Genomic DNA, 27,858 nt, shown 5'->3' with positions numbered 1-27,858 from the left:
TTGAGCAAGGAAGAGCCTTCCAGAGAACCGAAACTGTGGACAAATTAGAATTCCAAGTGAAATGGTGGAGGAGGAGAAGAGAAACAGACATACTTGTGGACTGCTATCCAACCAACATCAAATAATAGAGGTTGAGGAAAATATGAACATGCTTACTTTTCCTGCCTTGCAGAGAGTGTTTGCTAATCTCTGAGAAGAACATGGTTGTCATTACTAACAAGATTTACTAGACCAGTACATGCTGACAAATGACCGTGAATTCTTGGGGCTATGTTATGGATGTTTCAAATCTAGTGTTTGTCCCCCAATATGGATGGGCAGAATTTGCTTGTCTATTGTCCTCCAAGATCAAATTTTCTTAAATTTCTTTACGGCGACAGCTTTCAAGGATTATACTGTAAATGTTGCACAGGCAGACACCCAGCTGTTGACAGGACAGTGCAGACTGCAAAGGATTGCTAGCTGGCTTCCTACCACCAAGCATCATCAAGACGAGGAACATCAGATTGGCTCCACTGCTGTGCCCACTTTGAGCTTCCCACAACTGAACCCTCCCCCCCCCCCCCATAACTGGCAGCAATGTTTGGCTCTGGGAAAGCAGGTGAGAAACACTGCTCTGCCCCGTCCCTCACTGCGCACAAGTAGAAAAGGTTACAACAGGAGGACAAGATTAAAGCACAACACCCACATATTTGGTGCAATGCTCATGTCTCGGGATTGCCAACACATCATTCACTGCACTTTATTCTGGAGATATGAAACTTAATCCTACATCAGTCATGACATTTTTTAAGGTCTAAATTAGGTAGTAAGAAATACGAAGATGCTACTGCCCTGATGGATCATACTGGGGTCCACCATTTAGTACAATGTTACTAGCTTCCTATACCGCAAATGTGTTAATGTGCAGCTACATACAGAGGGTCAGATAATATCCTCTTACAAAACTTTTGTCCCAGGATTCAGTGACCGGCAAACAAGGATTCTGTGACCATCTGCTGAGTCCTTACCCTCCAGTTAGGAACTACAATTTCAGCCCTTTCCAAGAAGTAGATTCTGTTTCAGCTACACAATCTAAATTTTCATTGGAATAATCAGTATTCAGTCCTGGTTACAATCAGAATTACAAACAGGACCAAACAAGTAAACAGCTTTAATCTTAACAGGTGGCCATGAGAGATGGAAGTGATTAAGACTTATCAAACATATTAGGAAGCCAAGTGATTAAGTGCACATGTTCTGTCATCTTCCTGCAAGCCAAATTTGTTTATGCAAAACCGAGCAGAATGTCATAAGAAGACTATTTGTTAACAAGCGCTTTGCATGTCAAACACCAATCCTCACCCTTTTAAGTTGGAAACCAAACATCACAAAAACACTCAGCAGCTTGCCAATTACTCGAATACGTAGTCTGTGGTAAATAGAATGCTCTAGGGCATCCACTTTGTTTTCGAAATTTGTGTCTTCGATGTACTGTCAGATCTATAGATAAGTAGAACTACTTCATAATAGGTGACAGAGACACGTACAGCCAGTTGTAAGAACATGATGGCACTGAGGGTTTGCCAGCAAAATCTACAAGTAGGGAACTGGAGCTGGGACCAGTGTGTGGCAACAGTGAAAAAGGCGAATTTCATGTTAGGGATCATTAGGAAGGGAGCTGAAAGGCAAACTGCAAATATCAAAATGCCATTATACAAATCTATGGTGCAATCACATTTGGAATACTATATACAGTTCTGGTCACCTCACCTCAAGAAAGGATTTTGTGGAGTTGGAGAAAGATCAGAAAGGGCAACCAAAATGTTCAAGAGTATGTAGCAACTCCCTTATGAGAAAAGGTTACAATTGGGGCTTTTTAGTTTAGAGAAAAGACAAATAAGAGGAGGCCTATATAAAATGATGCACAGTATGGAGAAAATGGACAGATAAAATTTTTTATCCCTCATGTTATTTTTTGTGACTAAGTTTTTTTTTTTTTTACAATACTGTATTTTAATGTTGTATTTTAATTGTTGTAACCCACCCTGGGACCTTAGGAGGAAGGGCAAGTAAATAATAATAATAATCTTGAGGAACTCAATTTACTGATCATTTTAGTATTTCTTATAAACCACTTAGAAGTATTGTAAGAATCAAGCAGTTGTTAAACAAATACATTCTTTTGAATGTCACGAATCTTCCAACTTTTAGCTACATTGGATGTCCACTCAGTAATTCATCATTTCCTTGAAGAGTTACAAATTCAACCAGGCAGAGGGCCTTCTCAGTAGTGGCGCCCACCCTGTGGAATGCCTTCCCATCAGATGTCAAGGAAATAAACAACTGACTTTTAGAAGACATCTGAAGGCAGCTGTGTTCAGGGAAGTTTTTAAAGTCTGATGTTTTATTGCCCTATTAATATTGTTGTTGTTATTATTATTATTATTATTATTATTATCATCATCATCATCATCAGTTCTGTTTGGAGCCACATAACAACAACAACAACAACACAGACTAGGGCAGATGTTCTCCAGAATTTTGAGATTTTAAAGTATCTCTGAATGTTAGTGCAACATCAATGTGCATCAGTATGTGTAATATGGTGTGTTTTCCAACCACACGTGTCACGGTGTTATGCATCACAACATGTACCTTGCTAACTACAGCTGAGTGACATACAGGCTGCAACACAAGCAGAAGAACAGGCAGCAGCAGCAACGTGCATAATGCAGGTCTAAAACAGAAAGGGCCATGTAGCTGTTCCTTGTGAAGAACTTTTACACAGGGAAAAAAACTTTTGCCTGACATTCAAGAGAAACAGTGGCCAAAAGTCAACTAGCTAAATCAGAAATGAGCACCCAGCCACAAGTGAGAAAGATATGTTGAACCAGGGAATAAACTATATAGATGTTTCTTAAAGCATGGTTAGTGTTTGCATGGTTTCAAATGTGAACGTTTAAACTGATTGGTTCCTTTGGCAAAGAGTAACTAAAGGGTTAAAGTAAAATTCCAGGAACACATGCACTGCAAACTGTATTGTGAAAATATTAAAGTATGTTGAATAGAAGTTAGGGCTCTCTATAACGATTATCCTATTAGATTTATTTTTTAAGCAACTAATTCCAAATTTTGGCACAAGTGATTTTTACGGGGGAGTTATGGCAACTGTCCTTCAATGCTAATAGGCAAGTCTACACTATGAAATGTTGCAATTCAAGTGCCTATGAAATGTTATTGGTTTCTTACAAAGTAATGTTGTACCTGTATGACTTCGAATATGTACTCTCAGTGTTCCATTGCTTGCAAACTTCTGTCCACAGTATGGACAGATTTTCTCCTTTTCGCCCGTGTGAGTCTACCGGGAAGAAGGGGGAAGGAGGGAAAAGAGAAAGAGTTAACTTAGCTGTGAAATAAAACATAAATTAATAATGTTTATTATTCTTATTGCTCCAAGAGTCTAATTTCTTCAGCTTCCATTACATATCACACTATAATATCAAACTCAGGTTTTAAGAGTTTAATAATGGTTTCACTTTAGGATTACAATTACTCTTTAGGACAACACCACAAAATGCCTGAATGAATACTGCTACTCATTGCAAAACAAACCAGGTTATCTAACTTAACTACAGGCCAAATTTGTTTTTTATTTCTCAAATGGTTTGGCTCATAAAAATTCAATTAATCTTTATTGGTTCTTGAAACTGCTTGTGGCAGAAGAAAAAGGTCCTTGTTACTTCCATATTTGCACTACAGTTTTTATAGCAAACACTGGCTTGATTTCTTAATGATAACCTTAAGTTCACTTAAAACTTCTGTTTGTGTCCAGTTCTACTAATGCTGTTGTTCAATAAAATTGTTAAAGAGACTTTGGCCCACAAAACACTTTTGCTATAGCTGGAAAAGAAGATTGTATACTGTATGAATTGCCTTCTCCCTTACTACCCTGCCCACTCCTATAGATCAGAAGGACATCGCAACCTAGGGTGGAAACTCAGCTGTCTGGAACAAGAGCAAAGGCCTTCTCAGTGACTGCACTCAGATTATGGCACACTCCTGCCCCACAAACTAGATTTGGCACCTTTTTATTTGGATAGAGTCTGAAGGGCTGGTTATAAAAGCTCTAATAAATAGAAATCAAAGCCAAGGACATCACAGTGCAGACACTGGGTGCTTCTGGCCACTCAAATGGGTGCTGTCTTGCAAAGTTCAGGCAGACTGTGTTTGTTTGAATGCAGGATTTTCCAATTCATTCACTTCCAGTTCTTTCCACAGTAAGGACCAATGAGGAAGAATGAGAGGGCAAAAACTCAACATATATTCCTGATCTCTCCATGGATATAACTGTAAGGAAAAAAAAATCCTCTGAACGAAGGTTTAGGCTTCTGCCTACTAGTTCAGGATTTTATTTTATTTTAAAAATCAATATAGTTAACTTTTTTCCATTACAAAACTGTTAAGAGTTTAATCAAAACCATAAGTCTACCTGCCAGTTAGGTAAGGTGACAGAGGATATGACCTTCTAGAGACTTCTTTTAATCCTAATAAATCCTGCCACTAACTCCTGCATCCCTAGTGGATAAACAATGTCAATATTTACTCTGTTCATCGAAAGTCAGGATTTACAGAGTGAGGTGGAGAGAGTGTTGACTTAGCTCATCTTATCAAATGCAACAGCACAAAACAATAATGAAATCAAAGTGAAGGCAAATACAAACCCGTCAATACTTCAAACTCAAGACCACAGCCTTGGCCTTAAGAGGGCATACAACGTGCAATGGCTTAACAAAGAAGGGAAAAGTTTAGCATTTTCCCCAAGAAGCTATGTACTTTGAGTCATTGGGCTTTTTCAATAGCTGTCAGCAGGTATACCAAGGCAATTGAAGAAGAAATGTTGAAAGAATGATTTATTCAAGCCTTTCATACCCTTCTGGTATGTCCACATCCACATTTGCAATGTTTCCCAAACCAATCAATTAAAATAGTACAGGTTCTTGCATAGATTTCTCTCTGAAGATAATGAACAATCCTATTGTTATCAGAATAAGGAATAAGAGTGAGATATGAGGGGAAAAAATTGTAGTAAGTCGCAGTCAAAGGAACAAAGATTGTTAGGGATTCTTAAAACTGCTCCACTGATTCATAACTAAGATTGAACCACACCAATAAGCTTGAAGGTCTTCATTGCTTGCTTTTGAAACTGGTCTTTAGAGCTACCTTAATTCTAGTATTTGCATATGCTATCACTTTTCGTAAGTATTTATTACTCTGTTGGTATGGACAATCAGCAGCTGAAAGTATTTACCTTAAAATAAATTCCATTATCTGTATATTCAAAGGTAAGCATAGTACACACTGAATGAATTTAACCTATTACAATGACCTCAGTTTTTACAAGCTACGGGTTATACTTACTTTTTTATGACTCTTAAGCACAGACGGTGTCACAAAGGCTTTGTCACACAAATCACATTTGTATTTCTTATGGCCATCATGAACTACTTGTATGTGAACATTCAATGTGTCCTTCCTTTTGAAGGTTGCATCACAGTGATCACACTTAAAGGTTCTTTCACCTTGCAGAGGGGAAAAAGGAATAAACCTATGTTAGTAGTAGACTTAGCTTAACTTCCACTATCATACTAAGGGGTGTTTATAAAACTACTGTTTCTAAAAGTATCCTAACTTCATGCAGCATACAGTCATAGCTTGGTTTTTGAACGCCTTGTGACTAGAACGTTTTGGCTCTTGAGCATCACAAACCTGGAAGTGAGTGTTTCGGTTTATGAACTTTTTTTGGAAGCCGAACGTCCGACGTGGCTTCCGCAGCTTCTGATTAAGTGCAGGAAGCACTCAATTGGTTTTCAAATGTTTGGTTTTCAAATGTTTTCGGAAGTCAATCGGACTTCCTGAACCGATTCCATTCGAGAACCAAGTTATGACTGTATAATCTTCCTGCTACAGTTCCTTGAAAGATGTCTAAGAAAGCACATTTTTCAGGCATCCACTTTAGAAATCTACACTCAATGTGCATTCCAGGTATGTTGTTGTTGTTGTTTAGTCATTTAGTCGTGTCCGACTCTTCGTGACCCCATGGACCAGAGAAGCCAGACACCTCTGTCCTCCACTGCCTCCCGCAGTTTGGTTTTCTTTACAGCATTGGACTTTCCTTTCGCTTCCAGGCATATCCGCAACTGAGCGTCCTTTCAGCTTTGGCCCAGTCGCTTCATCAGCTCTGGATCTACTTGTACTTGCCCTCCGCTCTTCCCCAGTAGCATGTTGGACGCCTTCCGACCTGAGGGGCTCATCTTCCAGCGTCATAAGTTTTATATGCCTGTTGTCTTTGTCCATGGAGTTTTCTTGGCAGGGATACTGGAGTGGCTTGCCGGTTCCTCCTCCAGGTGGATCACGTTTGGTCAAAACTCTCCACTATGACCTGTTCATCTTGGATGCCCTGCTCGGCATAGTTCATAGCTTCTCTGAGTTCTTGAAGCCCCTTCGCCACGGCAAGGCAGTGATCCATGAAGGGGATTCCAGGTATATATTGGAGGTATTTTCCTATTCTACAAATTACTCAAGTGAAGACGAATTTGCACATTTCTCAGCAATGAAAAAGTTAAGGCGGCTTACAGCTAAAATAGAAACAGCTAAAAACGCAGATAGGAAATGTTGGTCATCACTATTTATATATTTGGGCCTGCTTGACCATTCTGAAACCACTGAAAAATGTAAACTCGCAAAAACTAATGCAAGCTGCAGACAGACATACTATTGTGAATACAACAAAACATAAAATGCAAGCAGATATACCTTTTTTATTGTATTGCATAGTATTTTTTAAAATATATTGTTTTTAAAGATTTCTTAGTTTACAAAAATACATGCATTGTCTCTTTTTTCAAGTTGTGTTTTCTACAGATCAGTTTATTGTTTTGCATAGTATTGTGTTGGTTTTGTTTTATTGACAGTTGGGCATTAGACATTTCATTTTTTTTTATAGAGAAACAAAGGCTATAAAATGTTGAAGTGAATGAATAATTAACTGCTTCAGCACAATATTGGACTGGGGTAGTGTTTGGCATTTTGCAGGATTTTGCTTACTCTATACAAGGTCAGCCTAGTAAACAAGAGAATCATTCAATACCTTCAGAAACTTGTTACAAGCACAATTATGCTGTACAAACATGGCACATTTTCTTCATTTCTGTACACGTCACCTTTGAGTCTCAAAGGATTATCTAAGAATCTCAGGGCTTCAATGAGTCATACAAAAGATACACAAACAAAATCTCAACTCGCATGCTTGGGCACCAGAGGAACAACGATCAAGATGATCAGGCATCAAGGAGATTTAAAAAATACCTAATGGATTTCAAGGTGGAGAAACAGATTTTGAAGTCTATAGGGAATTCTTTGACTTTCACAGCCACAACTTTTAGTTTCCTTTGAATTGCTTCTTAGTAGTAGCAGTGGGGAATGGTACTGAAATGTTTTTGTTTGTTGAACAGACCCCCCAAATTCACATGGGATACTGCAGTACTCTAGCTGTTTTTATATATGCTGTAAGCCTCCCAGAGTGGCTGGGGAAACCCAGCCAGATGGGCAGGGTATGAATTATTATTATTATTGGCCAAAACTTGCCTTGTAACACAGGCATGCGGAGAGCAACATCACATGCAAAATGTATCAGGTTACAATAATAATACTTAGCATTTATATAATGCTTTTAAAGTGTTCACAATGCTTTATGTCTCAGGTTGTAATCCTTCCCGCAATTCTTTAAGGCAGATCATCTGAGGCTACCATTCTTGAGGAGCTAACTTACGACTAAGGCAACCAAGTTCAGGACACAGGTGATATTTGAATCATGAGGTAAATTTCTGCATAAGGACTTTAATTCTTCTGCAATGACTTCACCTTCTATATCACCCTCAAATATCCACGAATACAATTATATTCCCCTTCATGTGTGCTAACACAGGAAACTGCCTTATCCCAAGCCATACCATTGGTCCATCTAGTTCAATATTTTCCACTCTGGCTGGCAGCAGCTCTTCAGGGTTTCAGGCAGGAGATTTTCCTGCCTACCTGGAGACTTCAGGGATCAAACCATCTGACCTATGCCCCTTCCCTATGCTAATCACAGGCAGCACAAAGGACTGAATTGGAATATACATCACACTCTCTGTAGAGATCCACATTCCTAGGGTGAATGTCCCAGGCTGCATGTGTATCATTTACCACCATTCACCACACGAATTATGGTCATTAGGAGTTTACCGACCATTGCCTGCCAATGACATATCTTGAAAAAAGGGAAGCTCATTACAAAATGGGCAGGATTTACTGGTGAATGGTACTAAGCAGTAAGGTCAGGAGGGGCAGGATACTCACCACGGGAGTTTTATACAAGACAGACAAAGTGTGCTGTACAAATTTGGCTATTCCTGGGTAAGGAGTAGATGGAAGAGCTGAGAAAACAGGCACGTCAATTTTGAGCATTGAATCAGGATTAGATCTTCTGAAGAACTCATTCGTATTGCCCACATTGACAGAAGGACTCACCACCCAGGGATGTTTGTTAAATAATAAACACATTTGTCTTTCTGTAGCCCTCAGCCTAATGGTATATTAAATATCGTTTTTCTATTGAATCAAGTAAACAAAGACTCCGTTCCCTGCCAAAGATACAATGCATCACTAGTTTATTGATAAACTAAATGCGACTTTGCTAGTCATGGTTAGAGTTTTAAATTCTAAATCTCCCTCTCCATCCCTCCCCTCCCCCCTGTGTGCATTTAGTGAAAAGACTCTGATCCTAACCTACACCAGACAGTCTTCTAAACTAACAGTGCACTTACTTTCACAGATTACAAGACAGCAGTGATATGTGGGAACTTCTTGATCTTCTATATTAGCACTTACTGTTATGTATTAGAAGGTGTCTCTGTAGAGAGAATGGCGTTCGGAACAGTGCTTTGCATTCCTCACATTGAAATGGTCTCTCCTCAGAATGGGTCTGCAGATGAAAGACAACGTATTTAAAGGGGAAAGGCTCAGAGAGATCAATTAGAAGTCATTACAATAATTGTGGCTAACCTTGCTGGCTTAGTTCAGAAGAGATATTGCCTCGGTTCACCAAAAAAGCAACAAAGGCTTAAAACCACATGCTCCTGTGATGGAGAAGCTTATGCTTGGTTGGTGTCAAGCAGATGAACACCAAACAGAGAAATGTACATATAAACATGGTCATAGAGATAAAAACCGCACTCAAGATTTTTTTTGTGTGGTTCAGATGCCCAACATAAAAGAATGACATTTCCCCACTTAATTTCAGCCTACTTTTCTGCCAGCTGCTTAGCTCTATTTTTCTGAAGCTTAAAAATGAAGTTAGAACTCAAATCCTGTCTCTCAGTTCAACCTTGTTTATTATTTTGAAACTGAGATCAGTAGTATCAAAATTTTGGTAAGCAGATTTTTCTGTGGCCACATTTGAAGTGCTTTGTGGCTGAAATAAGCTTCAAATCATAAATAAAACATAAAGCCTGAAAGGACACCCCCACCCCACCCCCCTCATACATCTTCTTGGATTTCCTCCTGGAAAATGTATAATACACTGGAATAATCAGGTTGTTAAGATATTTCTGTGTTTTTAATTTTCTCTAATTTCCAGATACATGAAAGAGGTTTGTTGTTGTTTAATGTTCTTGGGCAGATCTAGAACTGTACTTACTTTAACCAAAAGTCACTAGATTTATGTTAACTGGGAGGTTCGTGAGAATTGTTTCATTATAGTTCAGAGTGCATGGCTACTACACAAATTTATATTCAAAAGCAGTATTTTGCTTAAGGTAAAAATGAATACGCAACACAAATTCTATGTATCCACACATAGTTCGTGGTGAGAGAGTTGTAAAATTCCATTAAATGTACAATGCAAAATTATTTAAAGGCATTGCTCATGACTTAGACCAGTACCAGAACCTGTAAGGACTGCATTACACCAAAGTTTTGTAGTCACTTTCACCGATATCCTCCCAGGGATTTCTGATGTTGACCAAGGGTAACATATAGCTCAAGCAAGAACTTCTTGCCCTACTAGAATACAGCTGCTTTCCCTCATGTTTGCCTCACTTACACATTTACCCAATAAATAAGCTTTTTCAAACATAATTTATTATAAAAAAATACGAAGCCAAAACATCACCTGCAGTGATGAAGTAGTTTTGCAGTATCACAGAGTTCCTTCAGAAAAATTCAGCTACATAAAAATTAATGGGTTGTATCTATTGGAGTAGAAGGGGTCTTTCAGTTCCTGAAAGTGAAGGCCTAATAATGGAATGGGGATTGTTATGTACTGAAGTTCTCACCCTGGGCCAGCAGGGGGATACTGTAGATAGTTTTAACTCAGGTCCACATATGCAAATAAGGGATTAAAAGTGACGTTCAGTGATTGGATAGTTACAGAAAGTTGTTACAGTTGCGTTGTAGTGGAGCTCTATATAAGCAGGCTGGCTGAACCCTTCAGTTCAGTTCAGTTCTGGCCTGTGAATAAACAAGAGCTGTTTGAAGAATCGCTGTGTCGTCTGATATACTCACCCACAACTTAACTGGGATAGGCAATTTTCACCTATTACCTCTTCCCCTGCTGCACCCTGTAATACTTCTTACACTGGCTAGAGATTCCCCAATCCTCCAGAACAGAATTTAAGGGAACTGGGAGCTGCAGGAATAAGAGATAAGTGGGGGAAATTGCCTCCCTTGCTTTCTGTTCATGGATGCAAAAGCCCTTCCGTAACTGGAAGAGGACCATTGGATACAACCCAATGAAAAGGCCATCAGTGAACTGAACAAGCATGAGTTGCGTCCTGGGCTTGTTGCTGTTATTATGTTTACACTTTTGTATCTGGATATATCTGCTTTATTTATTAAAAATATATATACCTGGCTTTTATTTATAAAACAAACTCAAATCAGCTCACCAAAAACAGCCGTTCAAAATTAATAAAATCAGTTCCATACAATAACACCAAGAGAAATATAAAACAATTCAGCACTGAAACAGGGAGACAAAGCTCTAAGCCACATTAAAAGCTTGATAATTTTTTTTAAGTCTTAGGAAGGCACCTAAAGTATAAGAGAGAGGAAGCCAACTGAACTTCTTTTCTAGGGAGAGGAGGCCCACAATGCAGATGCTGCAACAAAAAAAGGCACTGCTTGGCTGTCTTTTATGCTTCTGAAACTGGTGAGTCACAGGGCCTCCAGTACGGAGCACAGTCAATAGACAGCATTACATGGGACAAGACAGCCCTTCAAATATCCTGCCCCCAAACCATTTAAGTCTTTTTAGGTTAGGACCAGGACTTTGCATTGCATGCAGAAACCAACTGCATACAAGTGCAAATGAATCCAAAGTAGTTTTGCACCCCATTAAGAGTCTCCAGGTTCTGCAGAGCAAGGAACACATAGAGCACATCACTGTAATCTGGATTGTATATGACTATAGTGGTACTCTGGGTTACAAACACCTCAGGTTACAAACACTTTGGGTTACAGACTCCACTAACCCAGAAGCAGTACCTCGGGTTAAGAACTTTGGCCCAGAATGAGAACAGAAATTGCATGTCAGCGGTGTGGGGTCAGCAGGAGGTCCCATTAGCTAAAGTGGTACCTCAGGTTTAGAACAGTTTCAGGTTAAGAATGGACCTCCAGAACGAATTAAGTTTGAAACCGGAGGTACCACTGTACAAAAAAAATACAGATTAAAATATGGAGCTAAACTATCCCAATAAGTATCTCTTAAATAAAAGAAGTTTAACATTGCTTCTGGACTTTGACAAACTTTAAGGAGGGAGATATTTCATAGCTAGAGAACAGCCACTAGAAACATTATGTGCCTTGCTGCTCTCACTTAATGCACTAAGAACACCTTCGAAGAGAAGCCCCTGGCAGATCATAGGAATTGTGATCGACAGTAGAACAAGGCATGGAAACAGAGAACACAGCATCGTTCACATATAATGCACCATCTGCCCATAGGTTTTGCTGCCTTTTCCCCATTACAGATATGCATTCTAAACTACTGCAGAAGGACAGAAAGGAAAGGCAGAGTGGGACTTTCTCCTCAAGTGCATCTGGAACTACTTCCCACACCATTTCCCACCCTGAGCGCCTTTGGGAGGAAGGTCAGGATATAAATTTTAAAAATAAAACAAGTTAAAAACCACAACATTGTTCTTCACTTTGCATTCACCCCCCACCCTCCATAAACAATTCTGGAAAACGCTCAGCGGGGAAGGTGGGGCTTGAGTTGCTTTAGGTTTTCCCAAGAGAGCTCAAGCAAATGAGTGAAGCGTGGCCTCAACAGTCTTCCATCTCCTTCTCAAGCTTTCATTGTGAAAGAGAAGGTTGAAACAAGCAGTGGGGGACAGAAGAAACCTTTCCTTTCCCCCTTTTAACCAGAAACGGCATGCCTTTTGCATGTACAGCAGCATAATTTCCTGCTGAGAAGCATAGGATTTGTTTTCTCAGCCTCTTCACAATAATCAGGAGGCAGAAGAAACTAAAATGACCATGCTCCCCTGTTGTCGTTTTCTGATAATCTATGGCAGGTGATGTGAAAACTCTTCATCCAGAAAAATCATTGAGCCATATTTTCAAAGTTGTTCTTCCATTGCATAGAACAAAATATTGTGTTATCAGTTAACAACACTTTTTTTTTAATGGATGTGGCCTACACAAAAGGCAGGATGCTTTTCTCCAAAGTCCACATCCTTGTTAGGGCTATTGGTGTGGCTCTTTAACAGCAGTTGCTACAGAAAAGCCAAATCAAGTCTGGACATAAAGAGACTGAACTACCTTCTCACCTCAACAGGTGGTTCCTCCAGAACAGGGTTGAGACATTTGGTTGATACTTTGCTGTGGGAAAGCTTGCATGGCTGCTGACTGTGCTGTACCTGTTCTGTGGATAAATAGAAGGCTTCAGTCTCTAGGGCTGTTAATCTGGCACCATGCATGAGTGAAAAATCCCCCGCCCTCATTTAAAAACACACTTGGGGCTTGCTTAGGTGATCAGCTATCTGGCTTTTTGAACATCTTAAACGATTTACCTTCTGATTTCTTTTAATCTGATCAGAAGCTAAATCAAACTGAGAGCATAGAAAGTACCCCCAGATAGTCAGAAATATTTGGACTTGCCTTGTCTCTTGTGCAAAGAATAAAGTGGGGAAACTGTAGACCTTGAACCTGAAAGTAAGACTATATCACTCTGGGATTTATTTCCTGCACGAAGAATGGTTAATTCAGCTGTATCAACTCTGCTTTCCTGATATGGTATCCAGATGCAAAAGAGGGCAGGACTCCTACACCTTTAGAAAAATGAATTTCAGCATGTGTCGTCTGCACTCTAGACCTGCTGAAATTCCCTCTCCTATGCCACTATTAAAAGGTGCAGGAATCTTGTCTTCATTGGCATCTGGTCACCCTATTCATAGATCATGTAAACAAGCCCTTAAGTTTCATTCAGAATAGCTGCAGAGTTTCTCTTGCTTTGCCACTTAACAGCCCTTTATTGGCTTTTCTAAACCACTATCTTGAACACCAAAACCACTGTCACTCCCTTACAAGAATTATCAGGCCAATTTTAAGTGTTACAGACTCCCAAAAGCATTGTGAGTAGCATTTAAAAGCTTGTCATTCCTTCCATTTATCAAAATGTGCACAGTGTTTTCACACCAGTAGCAGCAATGCATATCCCAAGCAATTGCTGGCCCTTGTACAAATTTGACCTTGTACAAATTTGAGCCAATACATAGTGTAAGAGGCTTTTAAATGTTATGCCTAGCATACAAAGCATGAGGATAAACACTTTTTAATCAGCCTTTGCATGGGAGCCCTAATGTTTCAATTGGCTCTCAGTTAACTACATGCAGAACTTTGTTGACTGTGCTCACATTTATCAAGAGTTTTGACTAATTTCTCTTCCTAACAGAAGCCCACATGAGTGAAATCATGTAGAATTTCCAAAGTCATTTGCAGTGCTGATTGACGACACATATTTTCTAGGTTATGAGTGAAGCAGCTTGTTCTACAACACTGGAAGACCGAACAGTTCCTCATAGTAGAGTAGACCAGTAGACAGAGTACATAGTAATAAATGTAAAGATGGTTGAACTGCCTACATTTGGTCACTCTTTTGGAAGCTATGCAGAGTTTGGAACATCAATAGAATTAGAGGCTCAGTACAGCAATTCATTTAGTAGGAAATGGTTTTATTAATTTACATTTCTAAGCAGTGTTTATTTTCTTTCAGATTTTATCAGCTTCATGTAATTTCTATTCTATTTTTGCTCCTTTTCAATTACTTTCAAGATTATAAATATGCAATAACAAGGGATGTAAAAAAAAAATGCACCCAGTATTACAAATGACTCTCACTCTGTACCTCCTTCTTGATTGCTGTTAATGACAATATTGACCCTGCCAGCTCTTGGGCAGATCAAGAGGAGATCTCCAGACTATGACCTCTTTCTAGCTCTTTTTGCCAGAGTGAAGATGCCATATCAGAGGATGGGGATTCATCAGAGGTCTCTTATACAGCCCAACCACGCTTCCACAACTCTTAGGGAATCAAATATGCAAACTATCCTGAAGTATTCTAGTCATATTCTATACTAAACCAATTCAACATGCATAGTGATATAAAGAAATAAAAATAATTTATGATGCCCAAGAATACATGGTCCTCTTCCTCTTCCTCCACTACCCAAATATTACAAATGAGTAGCATGTTATATGTGAGGAAACATGATCCATAAAACCATTGTGAAGATCTCAAATACAGTGGTGCCCCGCAAGACGAATGCCTTGCAAGACGGAAAACCCGCTAGACGGAAGGGTTTTCCGTTTTGGAGGTGCTTCGCAAAACGAATTTCCTATGGGCTTGCTTCACAAGACGAAAATGTCTTGCGAGTTCCTGCGGGGGTTTCCCCCCCCCCTTTTCTAAGCCGCTAAGCCGCTTATCTGCTTATCCGCTAAGCCGCTAATCCGCTAAAAGCGCTAATAGCGCTAATCCGCTAAGCCGTCAATGGGCTTGCTTCGCAAGACGATAAAACCACTAGACGAAGAGACTCGCGGAACGGATTAATTTCGTCTTGTGAGGCACCACTGTATCTTCTAAAGCCTATCTGTAATGTGAAGCTGTGGCCTGATATATTAGAAAACCTTTAAGGGTATATACAGGTAGCCTTTATATCCAGTTTCTTAAAGATATTCTCCTCTCCCGCATCAGGTAGAGGCACCCAGTCTCATTAGGGGTGTCTCAGATAACTGACTCTCTGCATGCAGCAGGGTTTTTAAGTTGTTTTGATTGAGAGTAGATGCCAAGAATGCATATGTTTTTATTAGACACTCTGTCTTATGCATGTGGAGTGTTCAATAAAGCACTTATTTTTATGGCAAATCTGTAGGGACACTGTGCTTTCCTCTCCGCCTTGCATCCCCATGCCCCCTTTACTCAGGGTCTGCTAATGTCTCCACAGTTACTAGTTAAACATAAAAGGCATCTGCCAGGGTGGTGGGGCAATGGATCAGGAAAGCAAAGCTGGAAACATTTTTTTGTACAAAACTAGCTTGTTATCCTACGCTACAAATCAGTGTAACGCACATGCCTCCCCGCCTGTTATTGTCGCAAAAACCCTGTGGGGTAGGATTAGGCTGAGAGAGTGTAGCTGACCTAGTCACTTATAAAGCAATCCAAATGATAGGAAGCCAGGGCAAATTTTTTCCAAACTTGGTTCAGGAGTGGGGCTACTGCCAGCTGTGTCAGCTGACACCACCCTTGACTTACACCAACCCTTCTGCTCAAGTAAATTCTATTGGGTTAATAGGTCACATGACTGAGCTAAACTAAGTTTGGAGTGGGGTAAGTCACCCCCCAGAATCGTCCTTTTATGGGACTTACCTGGGATTTTGATGAGCCCTGAGCCCAGGATGTAAACAAAAGCACATAGCCAGCCAAATATAAATGTTCGGGAAACCATTTTTAATGTGATTGGTTTGTGTAATTTTCTGGTTTTGTGCAAATCTGAAGGAGCAAAATTAAGAAATGTCTTAAGGCTACACTTCGTTCAGGAGCGTGCCAGAAATAGCTACAAGAATGTACATAAAAGGAAATGAAAGCACAAGGGAAGTAGTGGTCATGCAAAGGGAAAGAGCAGAAAGTGGTGATTCACCTATCCAAAAGCACGGCAACAAATAGTCTGTGGCCCCGAGTGAAGCGGTTTGAGGGCAAATTTCCCCCAGTTCATTAGATTATCCCTGTATGGCTAAACCCACATTTACAAGGGGAGTGCATCAGGGTTGGTGTTGTTGGAAGGTAGCGTCATGTAGTTTGTGCAAATTAAATAGGAATGGTAACAGCTGCAGACACACAGTAAACTTCATTGTAGACAAGCCCTGCACTATACAAAGTGAAATAATGAAAGTGTGTACAACCAAGGTGCTATTGTTAGCCATTTTATAATCTGAGGTGATAAGCACCATTGCAGTGCAAGTGTTTTATATGCTACGCATGGATGACTGGGCCACCTCAAAATGAAATCAACTCCTCGTTGTGAAAAGACTATGTTAAACCACATCAGTTACAGCACTGGGTAAACTTGGAAAATAGTCAAACACACACTTCGAGTCAGCCAAGTTTGTTCTGATGCTCCAGCACACCCCCAGATTATGTATCCATAAAAAAATTATCCATAGGCGTCAAGGCAACCTCTGCCCAAAGCATATAATAAAACCCTCCCAGAGGGCACAATCCCCATGTCCTGTTTTTCATTAAATATTCTTAAGAGAAATGGTTCTAATACCAATTCAGTGCAAAGACCACAAGATTATCATGGATTTATATTTGACGGTATCAAATTTGAAAAACATGTTTTTTGTTATAGGAGTTGGATTTTGCTCTTCTGACCAAGCCATGCCTGTTGCAGACGAATAATAAAGCACCACAGTTGGTGCTTTGATATGATTTGTTAGATGTGTTTTGGAATTTTTGGTAACTACTGGATCAAATCAGGCTTGTGGATCAGGAGATGTCTGCTACTAAGCAGGCCTTTGATATGATTTATCTAGCCCAGTATTCTGCATATTCTAAATGGTACTGCTTCTCCAAAGTCACCAAAGGAGCTCTTTCCTAATAATAATAATAATAATAATAATAATAATAATAATAATAATTTATTATTTATACCCCGCCCATCTGGCTGAGTTTCTGGGCGGCTCCCAGTCAAGTATTAAAAACAATACAGCGTTAAATATTAAAAACTTCCCTGAACAGGGCTGCCTTCAGATGTCTTTTAAAGATAGGATAGCTACTTATTTCCTTCACATCTGAAGGGAGGGTGTTCCACAGGGTGGGCGCCACTACCGAGAAGGCCCTCTGTATGGTTCCCTGTAACCTTACTTCTCGCAATGAGGGAACCGCCAGAAGGCCCTCAGCGCTGGATCTCAGCTAACCTGAGCACAGGAGCTGAACTGTGTATGCTCTGTCACTAAGCTATGGCTTTTCCTTTCTTAAAACCACACAAAAACATTGCTTCATTTGACTAGGTCGTATCTCTAATGCACAGTTCTGTTAACTATACAAATATTTTTATTTGTAGAACTCACTAACAAGGTCCAAAACATGTTGGCCACTAAACTACACTTTTGCTTCCTGCATTTCCCTCCCATTTATCCCCCCAAAGCAGGTGCCCTCCAAATGTGAAAGGACTGCAGTCCCCATCATCCCTGACTATTGGGAGTAGTGGTCTAAAACATCTAAAGGTTAGAGAAGGCTGCTATAATATAACCTGTTTTCTGGGAGAAGCACAGGAACAAGCAGCATATGTTTGTTCAGGTTCAACAGATTTTTATAATGTCTTTACTGTATTCCCATTTCTGTTTTGTAACATTTTATGACACCTTGTAAGCCACTCTATAGAGACTTTGCTAAAAATGGTCAGTAGCGCATACATTTCCTAAATCAGATAAATAAAACAAATGTGCACAATTACTCCAGTTAAATCCATAGATTAAAGAGAGGATTTCCAGATAAACCTGTTTATATGACTCAGAACTAGCCCCTGATATTTTACATATGAAGCACTACGCAGAAGAGCACAAAAAGCATACAAAAAGAGATTACAAGTGGGTACCTCAGATGTAGGGACGTGGGTGGCGCTGTGGGTAAAACCTAAGCACCTAGGACTTGCCGATCGCATGGTCGGCGGTTCGAATCCCCGCGGCAGGGTGAGCTCCCATCGTTCGATCCCAGCTCCTGCCCACCTAGCAGTTCGAAAGCACCCTTAAGTGCAAGTAGATAAATAGGTACTGCTTTATAGCGGGAAGGTAAACAGCGTTCCGTGTGCTGCTCTTTGCCGGCTCGCCAGAGCAGCTTCATCACGCTGGCCACGTGACCCGGAAGTGTCTGCGGACAGCACTGGCTCCCGGCCTCTAGAGTGAGATGAGCGCCCAACCCTAGAGTCTGTCAAGACTGGCCCGTATGGGCAGGGGTACCTTTACCTTTACCTTTACCTCAGATGTAGATTTCCCTGAGGTAGTGTCAACCCTTCACCTAGACAGTACCATTTCAAATGGCAGGTGGGCATTCACATGACAGAATGCTCTTCCATTAAAAAAAATACCCCCCCAAGCAAAACCTGCATAGAGAAAGCTAGATATGGGGAGGGGAGTATTATTGCTCAGCCCTTGACATGCTATTTCTCTATACTTAGTGATTTGTTATTGTTATGAAGGAAGGTTCAAACATGGGAGCCTCCACATATAGACTGAAATACAACAGCCCAGGGACCAGTTTACTACACTCTGTGAGAAGTAGACTTGAGGGCAAAAATAGAATTACAGTACTGGGGTTCATTCATATTCCTTTAACCACACAGAGAGACATAGGTTAATACTTCATTCATCTTTAAAGGGGGGATGGGGTCTACTTTTTGCAAAAAAAAGTTGTACATAGGTGAGATGAGATAAACTTGTCTGCTTCCCAGCTGACCTAGTTGCAATATGTTGCTTCAGAAACTTTTCTCCACAACTCAGCTCACTTTTGGTGGTGGAGCCAAACTGCGAGAAAAGTGTATGAAGTCAGCCTGTTTTGGACCACAGTCACAAACAGCTCATGAACCGCATGAACGCAAACTGCTACAGCTCACGGGTATATTTAATTGTACATAGCCATAGCCAATATAATTAGCGGGTATTTTCATATCAGTTGCTGTGTCTCAGGCACTAGCGTGGATAGCTTCTTACTACAGAATTATTATCGCCAAATGCTAAAAATTTGAAGACTTGTAATCTTTCAGTTCTGAGCTTAAAACTAAGAACTTTAGTAAACTTAGAGAAAATGAATGAATTACAGTTCCTTTTCACTTGCCATCTGGTTTCTGAGCTTCCAGAAATTGCTTCCCAAATTGCTATCATGTTTCCCAGTCTTATCTTTGAAACCATAAGGGTTTAAAAGAGAAAAAAGAAAGCTGAGATTCACGAGCTTCTGTAACAGCCACTGTAGCTCATTTAGTGTAGTTTATGCCAATTTTTACTTGCTGTTTTAATGACGTGGAACAATTGAAGGGTTTTGAGGGAGCACTGCTTGCTCTTTTAAAGCTTCACCCCTTAAAGCTGTACAAATAGGGCTGAAAATTCTCTGAGCCTGTCTATAGCTCAGAGGCAGAATTTCCAGTTGTTGGAAGCAACTTAGCTTTCCACCTTCTACCCTAACTACAGGTGCAGAATTAACTATGCAGAATATACACATTTGCTTAATCTGTATAATTCATGCAAATTGAGTCAACTAGTCTTATTGGTAACCATGATTCAGGTTTTTATCTTTTTTTAGCACTGAATATTCTCAGACTTGTTTCTGTTCATTCAGACCGATGGCCTACCATAGGAATGGGCAGAAAGGGGGTCCCAATCCCTTGGTGAACCACAAGCCAATGTGCCGGGGGCCATTTTGTGTCTTCTGTTTGCAGCAGTGCTTGCAAACATAGAAGCCAACTCCTAGGACACGAGGGGGCTTTTGCCCCCCAGTAAAATATCTGAGGGGTGGTGTGCATGTACCGCATCATGTGATCGATTATGCAAGGTGGGGCTTACCTTGGCCCCCTCAATATCTTATTCACGTTGACACCCCTGCTTGCGAATGTAGGACTTGATTTATCTTGCTTTGAATCAAGCTAGGCACTTCTTAAGCAAACATGCATATTCTTGATCACTCAACGAAGATCAGTGATACCCAGCTTTGAAAAAGGACACTGTTGGGCCAGGAGTATTCAAGCAAGATAGAAAGAAAAGCATACCATGCAAACTGAAGCAAGTCCATCCCTGATCTACTAGGTCCAATATTGTTAATGAGCTTCAAACCCAGGGGTTCAGAGACTGAGGCTGGGGCCTATCCCAGCTCTGTTGCTTGAGCTTTCCAAAATGGAAATGCCCTAATTCAATCTTCACACCTCATACATAAAAATACACCGATGTGGACATATTTCCATGACTCTCAAAGCAATTTCAGGGGCAAGGTCCACACTAGGTTTTCAATATTTATTGAATGAATAATGCTTCAGGACACAGAGATTACTGGGGGGACGGGACATGTTTTTCCCCTTCTTTCTCTTTCCCTCTCTTTTTAATTTAAAGTTGACTACTCAGAATAGCTTTCATTCACTTTGCTCTCAATGTAGCCAGTTTGTAAGTTGTATTTTTAAAAGGTCATTACATATGTAAGCTATGGTCCTGATATGCAAGCTCTTGTGTCTTTCAACGGGCTCATGCATCCTGACTGCCTTAGAAAGAACAGTCATCATTGTTTCACCCTGTTAGAAGCATTCTGGTTATTATTATTACTTTCATATGATTTATGGCTGAAAACACAAAAGATGGTGCAAAGATCCGGTGCCAGATTCCCAGATGGCATATAACATGAGCCAAACTGTGAAAAATGTGTAAGTATTGGTATATCTATTTCATCAAAGTGTTGGCGCAAGGGGCGGGTGGAGGGAAGGAGCAATAGGGTTTCAAAGACTAAGCAGGAAACCAGCCAGATAATTTTTTACAGTCTTGCAATTCTGAAGCAGCGGCAGCAGTCAAGGGTGCAGCCGTGCCATTGAAAACGTAACCCAGGGTCAAAAGTAATGACAGGCATTATCAAAATTAGGGCAGGCAGATTGGAGCTTAAATCACACAGCCAGGAGTCGTTTAGTGGAGCCTGAATGTGAGGTCCCTCTGTACTTTGGGGGCAGAGTTTTCTTCTGTTGCTGAAATCATGTCTAACTGAAATGTCGTCAGTGCAAACTTTAATGGCTCTCCTGATAATGTCTGCCACAAAGAGAAAAAATGACTGCAACATCACGACAGATAGATATAGTTAAGAAGTTACTCTTTTTAAAAAAAAAAAAATCCTAAAGGAACAAAATCAAAACAAGTATGCAATCAGTTGAACTAGTTTGGACTGATTAGAAAGAAAGAAAGAAACAACCACAAAGGACCCGTTTATGATCTAGATATCTAGGCTATCGCAAAGGAACGCTAGCTAATATATTTTGCAAGATTTGAAGCTCATGTTTCTAAGCATGCCAAAGCGCACTGATCCATCACTAAAATGAGCAACAGCTGCAAATCTAAGCCTGGCATAGCTGTAAACAACAACAGCAGAGTGTTTTTTGTTTTTGTTTTTGTTTTTACCTTCTTGTGATTCTTGTAAACATTTCTGTGGGCAAATCCCTTTCCACAAAGCTTGCATTTATAGGGTTTATCTTCACTGTGTATTATTTTGTGTGCAGTCACTTGATCAAGTCGTTTGAAGGACTTATTGCAAACCTCGCAGGTGTAGGGGCGTTTTTCTGCAGAAAATGAGTGGGGGACATTTAATCTCCTGTTTATATAGGGGTAGAAGATGAAAGGCAGAGACAGCCATCTCGTTGGAGAGATTTCTGCAATGAAGTCAACCCAATTAAGATTAAACCAATTAGAAAGACATCTAATGCCCTTTATGTTACACAGTTAAGTCGCTTCGTAAAAGATGAGCCATGGCGCATCTCGAGAAATTGGCACGTTCTTTGCAACAATCATGGCTAAAACTAAACTCTGATTAATTAGCTTAAATCAAAAGAGAATGACTTCAAAGAGGCGAAGCCTGTTGCCAGACTACAAATGTGAAAGAGGGCATGACAGTTTAAATGTTTTAAAACTTAATTAACAATATACATAGCAGATTCGTTTTTAAAACAACCAGAGTTGGTGTGTATATGCTTTTGTGTTTCAGTTGCTATATGAAGCCTAGCACTACAATGTAGAATATTCTAATCCAGAATCTCAAAACTCAGCTAAATGCCCCTGAGATACAGTCCTTTTTGTTTGCTTGTTTAAACAAATGCACTTCAAGCATGCAATGAAATTGAGATAGCAGCTAAACATCAACCATTTTAGCAATGTGGAAATCCTGTTTTAAAGCATTTAGGAAAGGAAGAAAAATTCAGGTTTTGATTGCACCTTTTTCCAGTTATTGAATGAAAGATGTGGAAATGCTTAATGAACAGAAATAAGTGGCGGAGTCCAATCAGACAAAACAGTGTTTCTTGCAAATTCTACATGACTTCTCCTCTGCCAGTTCCATCATAGATAAGGGGGTGCCTGCTCAGGCTATTGTCTAAAGGTGTATATGGTCTGCTTTAGAAACAATGGAAGCATCTTGTTGATACCTAGAGACCAATAGATAATTTAAATACCTTCCCATTTATTTCAGCCCAAGGAAACGTCCCGGAAAAAAGCCATTTCCTCAAGCCATCTCTGCATCATTTACATTATTTCTACCATACAGTGAGCCTACTAATTTTTTTTAATAACTATTCAATCAAGTTTCAAGACAAATATCATGGTGCAAGTGTGTCCAAGAAGAAGAAAAAAGATATGTGGAAGCAGGAGCCTATATAATAAACTTGGGGTTTTCTAAAAGGAAATGCTCAACCTATTAATTGTAAAGTATTAGGATTATATGCGTTGGCTGAAACTCTCAAACCAATTAAAGCAGTCCTTTGAGCTTAATCATTTTTAGGCTGCCAAAACTCCAAACACACTTACAATGGAAGCAAGTGTAACAAGCAAGTGTTCAGAGCTGCAGTATATGCCTTATTCATGTGAACAGCCATCTTAAATCAGGGATGAATAAACTGAACCTCTCCAGATGTTGGGGCACAAATCCCATTATTCCTGACCTGAAGGGCAGTGGAATCCAACAACATCTGGAGGGCCACAGACTTCCCTCCATTTAAATTGACAAAACTAGGTTATGGAACTAACTACCAAAGAGCCTCATTATTAGGTCTTACCTGTTTGTTAATGCAAAGCCCAATACAACAACAAAAAACTATACAATAGCAATTCAAGCTATTATGTCAAGCTTGATTTAATAAAAAAAGAAAAAGGTTTTTACCTGAGTGAGTAATCATATGGCGTTTTAGCTGGTTAGCTGAAATAAATTTCTTGTCACATTCCTGACACTCAAAGATCTCATGAACCTGCAATATGAGTATTTAATGATAATTAAGTATGTGTCTTACACAAGATCACACATCTTAAGCTAATAAAAGAACATCTCAAATAGACTGTAATTATTCCTTAGCTCAGAGCTATGCTAATGCTCATGGATGTACTTCCTTCCTTAACTCCTTTGCTTAACAACCACATTTCCAAAATTAAAAAGTTCATTCCAGTGAACAAAAATTACCTCACAGTCCACAATCCATAACCCACTCTTAAAAAAATTTAAAATCAACATTTCTAGGACTCCTGTAGAATATGTGTTCACCCCCCCCAAAAAAATAATTCTCTCAGAATAGGCAATTTTTATACATAACCTTTTTTCTTCTAGCATAAAGCCTAAAAATACAGAGAACATTTCAATAATGTGCACTGACTTCTAAGAAGAATATAATTATAGTCTAATGTACTCATAAACACTAGTCATACTTACCAGAGAGTAAGCCCTATTGAATACAGTGGCAGTCATTTCTTAGTAAACTTGCATAAGAATTGCACTGGAAATCATTCTCTTGGCTACTATCATATTTTCCAAAGTAGCAATGATTTTAAAATTGTAAATAGAACTCTATATTACCGTTCTTTGAGTACCAAGCTTCTGGACAAAGATGTCTGGGGACAAAAAACACTAATTGTCTGAATTGCTTGAGCCTAACCAAGGTCTGTGCAGCCTGAAATGAACATATTTCTTCATTTTTTAAAAGTGACAGTTTCAGAAATCTTCATTTGTCTTATTAAAAAGGACAAAAAATAATTTGCCAAACCTTCCAAAGGTGAACTTGACATAGATTAACTTTGCATGAGAACCAACTAGGCGATAACCACAGTATGGATTTAGCACCTTAGTTCCAATAATTTCAATGGGGGTACTCTGAGTATGACTAAATTCAAAACTAGATGATATATTTGTCCTCTTTTTCTACATTTGCTTTTCTTCTCTGCTTTCCAAGAAACCTGTAATTCCAAATGTTGCTGCAAACATAATTTTTATGTGGTTTTGATATTTCTATGAAAAGCCTTTTTCCATTTAATTATTTGTTCCAGATAGACCTTTGTGGAACTTGCAACACCATCAAATGCCCAATGTTTAATATAATCAAGAGTCTGCTCCAAATTCCCACCTCCGTGTTAGGCTTGGGGTCAGAAGGAAAGTTATAGCACCATAAATTTTGCATTGTGTCATAATCTAGGTACAGCATCATGCCTCGATAGAGGATTCTTTTAAATTTCTCAAAAATGTAGGCCTGTACATTATGAGAATGAGCTACAGCAAAATCCAGATGTGTATTGTCCCCCTCCTCCTCTGGGTGCAGCTACAGTGATTAATTCAGATATTTTTGCTTCCATTTTAGATTAACCACTACTTGTTGTAATATCCAAACCCAAACTGTGGTTAATCTTAACTATGTTAGCCAGAGTTAGGATTTGGACATAATAGGAAACTGAGGGTTATCTAAAGTGGGTGTGGGAATTTCTAATCTCCTCAAAGAGGAAAATAGAACACAAAACATTAATTATGTTTAAATATTTTGCTGTTTGCTGACCTGGGCTCTGTTGGGAGGAATAATGGGATACAAATTTAACCAGGGAACTGCAAAAGGTCCCCAGAGCATCAGGGTTCAGGACCTCTTTCCTATGTGCTGTTTTATTGTTGAGGTAAGATTTCCCCTTGCTCTTTAGGCAAAGGAGGCAGAAACATTAAAAGCTGCTGCCATCACAGCTGGTTTGTCCTTTAATCTACTGGTTTGTTGAGTAGAAAGGTGTCCTTTGCCCTTCAAAAAACCCCAAACCAAAAAAACCTTGTGTGTGCAGCAGCAACATGAAAATCAACCAAAGAACAGTTGGAAGAAAATCAAAAGAAAAGAATAATTACAGAACAAGTAACACTCTCTGAAATACTTGCATAGCAATGTTTAGGGATACCCCTCAGATTGGGTAATTCCTGACAGACTTTGACTTACAGTCCATAAATCTGCCTGATTGTTTTTCCTTAGAACTCAACTAATACTATAAGCTCCTAAAGAGATTCACTAATCCAAGCAATGTGATCTGACCTTTCAAACTTTTAAGACAATTCAAAATAGCTGGCTAGTTCTAGACTTTATGCAGGAATTAACTTCACAAATATATGTCTGTGAAAGAGGTTTCTCATTCTGTATCACTACCCTCCAAAAACTGTTCCTGGGTTTGGATCAGTTTTTTGCCTTTGAAGGTAGCTATTAAACAAACTGCTTAGAAATAATATTAAAAATGTGAAGGACAGGTAAATTAGTATACAGGTAAACTAGAGTCTGCGCTGGAAACAAAAGAATCCTCATAGGTCTGAATTTTAACTTCTTAGATAAATTTATTGTCATTGTCCGTATATACACAGTATACACAACAATGAAAATCAAACACCCAAGACCGGATTCACATACACATTTGCACGTATCTTCAACACTCTCATCCTATTCAGACATAATCTATTAAAACATACATAATCCAGAATATAACACAACCTATTAGAAGCATAGCATAACCTAAAACCTATCTCATTCCTTACTACTCACTGCTTGCTATTTCTTACAACTGGCCCTGAGATCATTATTTAGTGCAATCAGAGCTCTTGGATAGAAACTATTCAGAAGGCGTGTGGTTCGTGTTTTCATTGTCCTGTATCTTCTGCCCGAAGGCAACAGTTCAAAGAGGTTGTGAGCAGGATGGGTGGGATCTCTCAGGATATTGTGTGACTTCTTCAGGCTGCGAGACGTGAAGATCTCATCCAGGGTTGGTAGTTGGAGCCCAATAACATTCTGGGCAATTTTAATTATTCTCTGTAAAGCTTTTTTATCCATTCCAGAGCTGCTCCCATACCACGATAATATACTATAGGTTAAGACACTCTCAATGGTACTATGATAATAGGACAGAAGTAGGTGCTGAGATAGATTCAATCCTCTGAGCATTCTCAGGAAATACAACCTCCCCTGCACCTTCCTCACAACCATATTAATATTTGCAGTCCATGAGAGGTCCTCAGAGATGTAAGTGCCCAGGTATTTAAAACTACCAACCCTCTCCACCTCCTCGCCATTTATGTGCAATGGTAAAAATACACTTTTCTTTCTCCTAAAATCAATTATGAGTTCTTTGGGTTTTTTGGTGTTAAGCATAAGATTATTTTCTTTACACCATTGAATTAACCCCTGTACTTTTTTCCTATAAGCAGCCTCATCATTCTCACTAATGAGCCCCACCACTGTTGTATCATCCGCAAATTTGATGATTGTGTTGGACTTATACAGTGGGGTGCAGTCAAATGTGTACAGGGAATAGAGAAAGGGGCTTAACACACACCCCTGAGGGGCTCCTGTGCTTAATACTAGAGTAGAAGAATAGTAAGGTCCCATTCTCACTGTCTGCGGCCTATCGGTCAGGAAATTCGTTACCCACAAACAGATCTTCTGATGTATACCCAAATTGGTCATTTTAAGGAATAACCTGTCTGGTAGAATTGTATTAAAAGCAGAACTGTAGTCCACAAACAACAGCCTTGCGTAGGTTCCCTGTCGTTCTAGATGACTCAGTACAGTATGGACAGCGATGGAAATAGCATCATCAGTAGATCTATTTCTTCTGTATGCAAACTGGAACGGGTCTAGAGTGGATGGAAGACCAGCCTTAATATAATCTAGCACCAATCTCTCAAAGCATTTCATAACGACAGATGTTAGGGCTATTGGTCTGTAGTCATTGAGAGATACCACCACTGACTGTTTAGGGACTGGCACTATAATCGATGTCTTCAGGCAGGTAGGGACAGAACCCTGCAACAGGGATAGATTAAAAATGTCCGTAAATACACCAGCTAATTCTGCAGCACAGTCCCTAATAACTCGTCCCATAATTCCATCCGGTCCAGCTGCCTTCCTAATATTAATGCTCCAAAAAGCACGTTGTACGTCGGAGGTCTGTAATAAAAGTGGTTGTTTATCAGTAATAGTTTCTGATGATGTGCTGGTAGCCAATGCTGTAGTGACGGTGGTTCCAGTTCCCACCTCAAAACGACTGAAGAATTGATTCAGCTGATCAGCCAGGTGCGCACTGCTGTTAGCCAGTTCGTTTTTAATATTTTGCCCTGTAATTTGTCGCAGGCCTTGCCATACACGACGAGGGTCGGAGCTCTCAAAATGCTTTTCGATCCTCCGGCAGTACATAGCTTTGGCATCCCTAATGCCCTTTTTCAGTTTGGCTCTAGCTTCTCTATACTGTTGCGCATCGCCAGAGTGAAAAGCAGCATTCCTT

General features: G+C 39.7%; 1 protein-coding gene across 3 annotated transcripts in view; it reads right to left on the bottom strand.

The window, feature by feature from the left end:
- PRDM5 (PR/SET domain 5) overlaps positions 1-27,858 on the bottom strand; it is an 89,842-nt gene that overhangs the window by 29,171 nt on the left and 32,813 nt on the right. Inside the window, exons 9-14 of one of the 3 annotated variants that reach the window (XM_081876865.1) lie at positions 23,465-23,549; positions 21,718-21,875; positions 12,852-12,941; positions 8,911-9,004; positions 5,401-5,561; positions 3,247-3,340 (exon numbers count right to left, since the gene is read on the bottom strand). In XM_081876865.1, coding sequence (XP_081732991.1) covers positions 3,247-3,340; positions 5,401-5,561; positions 8,911-9,004; positions 12,852-12,941; positions 21,718-21,875; positions 23,465-23,549 — 682 coding nt within the window. Of the gene's footprint in view, positions 1-3,246; positions 3,341-5,400; positions 5,562-8,910; positions 9,005-12,851; positions 12,947-21,717; positions 21,876-23,464; positions 23,550-27,858 lie in introns of all 3 variants that reach the window. The other 2 variants (XM_081876866.1, XM_081876867.1) reach the window with 2 other exon arrangements.

Source organism: Podarcis erhardii (genome assembly GCF_964252035.2).
Source record: "Podarcis erhardii genome assembly, chromosome: 9".
Taxonomy (NCBI): Eukaryota; Metazoa; Chordata; class Lepidosauria; order Squamata; family Lacertidae; genus Podarcis; species Podarcis erhardii.
The sequence above is the reverse complement of the archived record's forward strand: the minus strand, read 5'-3'. Positions and strand labels throughout refer to the sequence as shown.